This window comes from Crocodylus porosus, unplaced genomic scaffold, assembly GCF_001723895.1.
Source record: "Crocodylus porosus isolate Cpor-Errol unplaced genomic scaffold, CroPor_comp1, whole genome shotgun sequence".
In the NCBI taxonomy this organism is placed as follows: domain Eukaryota; kingdom Metazoa; phylum Chordata; order Crocodylia; family Crocodylidae; genus Crocodylus; species Crocodylus porosus.
The window spans coordinates 39,658,103-39,660,458 of record NW_017728912.1 but is presented as its reverse complement, the minus strand read 5'-3'; the positions used below and the strand labels follow the sequence as shown (position 1 = coordinate 39,660,458).

Genomic DNA, 2,356 nt, shown 5'->3' with positions numbered 1-2,356 from the left:
CTCCTCCAGCTCGAAATAACATTGGCCTGTTTCAATCCAGAACGCAGTCCAAACCCCAAAAAGGACTGATTAACATCCAAGTGCTTTGAAGAAAATAAAGTCATTTATTGTCAAAGCATCCAACATACCCAGATAAACTATAAAGTTTAATAAATCTTTTCAAGGGGGGAGAAAAAAGAAAAGAAATGAAAGAAACACGTAACTATTCAGACTTCATTTCACTGGCACAAAATTACACTTTGTATTAAAAGGAAATACATATTTACAGAATCGGTGACATTCTGCACTGAAGTCCATAATCATTTCATGATACATGCACTTCCCTCTTGGAAATTCAAATGGATTCAAGTCCTTTGTTTTTTGTGTTTTTGTCTTTTTTTGCTTTTTGTTTTGTTTTTGGGGGTGTTTTTTTGGAAAGAACACAAACTGTCATCAATTAATGCAGAGAGCATTGCATCCTCCTTCAGTCTTTTTTACTTTATATCTAAAATAAAAATTTACCCTTACATATAATTATTATTACATCTAAACCATAAGTGCTTAATAATTTAAGTAGAAACGTATGACAAATGCATCAATATGCTGCAATATATGACATTTTTTAAAATGTATTTTTTTAATCATTTACTTTTTTCTCTTTTTATTTTCCTTTTATTTTTATTTATTTATTCATTTTTTGGAAAGTGAAAATGCGTGCATCGAAACATAAAAGAAAGGAAAAGGAGGGAGGGGAGAATAAATCCTGCCCCTCTCAGTCTGGTGTCTCGCCAGGGAAATGTATGCAAGGGACTGAACTTTCCAAAGTGAGGAGAGGTTTTTCTATTTCTTTCTTTTTGGGGGTGGGGCGGAGATGCTTCAACGTGTGCCCAATTTGAGAAGCCTCAGCACGAGCCCAGACTCGCAGAGGCGCTGCCTGGACAGCAGGCCGGCCCGCAGCGCCGGCGTGGCTCAGGGGCCGGACCCTGAGCGGGTGTAAAGTGTCCTAGTTCCACCTGAGAGCGAGTGATGCCGGAGAGAGGGGGAGAGCGGGGGATCCGCACCCAGGCGTCCCACATCGGCCGCACCCAAGCAGCAGCAGCAGTGAGGCATCGCCAAAAATCAGCTTGAGGGGACTGAGGCTCCTGGTGTAGGGGGAAAAGAAATCAGCCTAGCGAGTGATGCCTGGGGAGAGGAGGAGGGGCAGCTTTAGCCACCGGCTGCGATGCACCGCGTGTGTGCGCGGAGGGCGGGGGGAGTTATGTGTGGGTGTATGTGGATGCATTGGGGTGGTGTGTGTTGGGGGGGTGTCTGTGTATGGGGGTGTGGGTGGGTGGATGTGTGTATGAGTAGCTGTTTGTGTAGATGCATTGGGGTGGTGTGGGTGGGTGGGTGGATGTGTGTGTTAGTGGGCGTGTGCGTGTAGATAGGTGCGTGGGTCTGTATGTGTGGGTGTGGACGTGTGTATGGGGTGGATGAGTGTGTGAATGGGGGTGGGTATATGGATGAATGGGGTGGTGTGTGTAGGTAGGTGGGTATGGGGAGGTACGTGTATGGGTCCCTGGGGAGTATTTGTGGGTGTGAATGTGTGTGCGTGGGTGGGTGTATGTGGGAGTATATGTATGTGGATGCATTGGGATGGTGTGAGTGTTGGTGGGTGGGTCTGATGGGTGGGTGGCTGCATGGGTGGAGGTGTGCGTGTGGAGGTGTAGGTGGGTGGGTCTGTGTGTATGGGTGTGGGGTGAGTATTTGTGAGTGTGAATGTGTGTGTGTGGATGATTGGGGTAGTGTGTATGTAGCTGGGTGAGTCTGCATGTGTGGGGGTGTGTATGGCTGGGTGGGGGTGGACGTGTGCGTGTGGGTCGGTGCGGTGGGTGCGGCTGGGGATGCATTGCGGGTGTTGTGTGTGGAGGGGTTGTATGAGTGCGGCAGGCGGACATTGTGGGTGTGGGTGTTCGTGTGGGGGGGAGAGTATGTGGGTACCTGGGTGTGTGCGCGCGGGTGGGCCTGTGTGTGTGTGGCTGCGCGTGTGCACGGGCGTGCGGGGGCTCAGTTGTGCGAGGTCATGTGGCGGGAGAGGTGGTGGCGCTCGCGGAAGGACTCGTTGCAGATGGGGCACTTGAGCTTCTCCTCGCGGCGGCGCTTGACGAGCGGCTCGAGCGCGTACTCCTTCTTGTGGTGCGAGCGCATGTGGTAGACCAGGTCGGACGTCATGCGGAACGAGGCGTTGCACTTGGCGCACCAGTTCTGCGCCGGCAGGCACAGCGACGTGAAGGAGGGCGGCAGCAGCGTGAGCGCCGACGGCAGCTGCAGCTGCAGGGGCCCGGCCGCCGCCGCCGAGCCCTTAGGCCAGAAGGCGGTGGCGTAGAGGAAGGGGCTC

At 51.7% G+C, this 2,356-nt stretch overlaps 1 protein-coding gene across 1 annotated transcript in view; it reads right to left on the bottom strand.

Annotated features, from left to right (window-relative positions):
- Positions 1 to 1,461: 1,461 nt before the first annotated feature.
- Positions 1,462 to 2,356, bottom strand: part of PRDM8 (PR/SET domain 8) — a 5,569-nt gene continuing 4,674 nt past the window's right edge. The window contains exon 4 of the mRNA XM_019533977.1: positions 1,462 to 2,353. Coding sequence (XP_019389522.1) covers positions 2,026 to 2,353 — 328 coding nt within the window. The 3' untranslated portion in view covers positions 1,462 to 2,025. The remainder of the gene's footprint in view (positions 2,354 to 2,356) is intronic.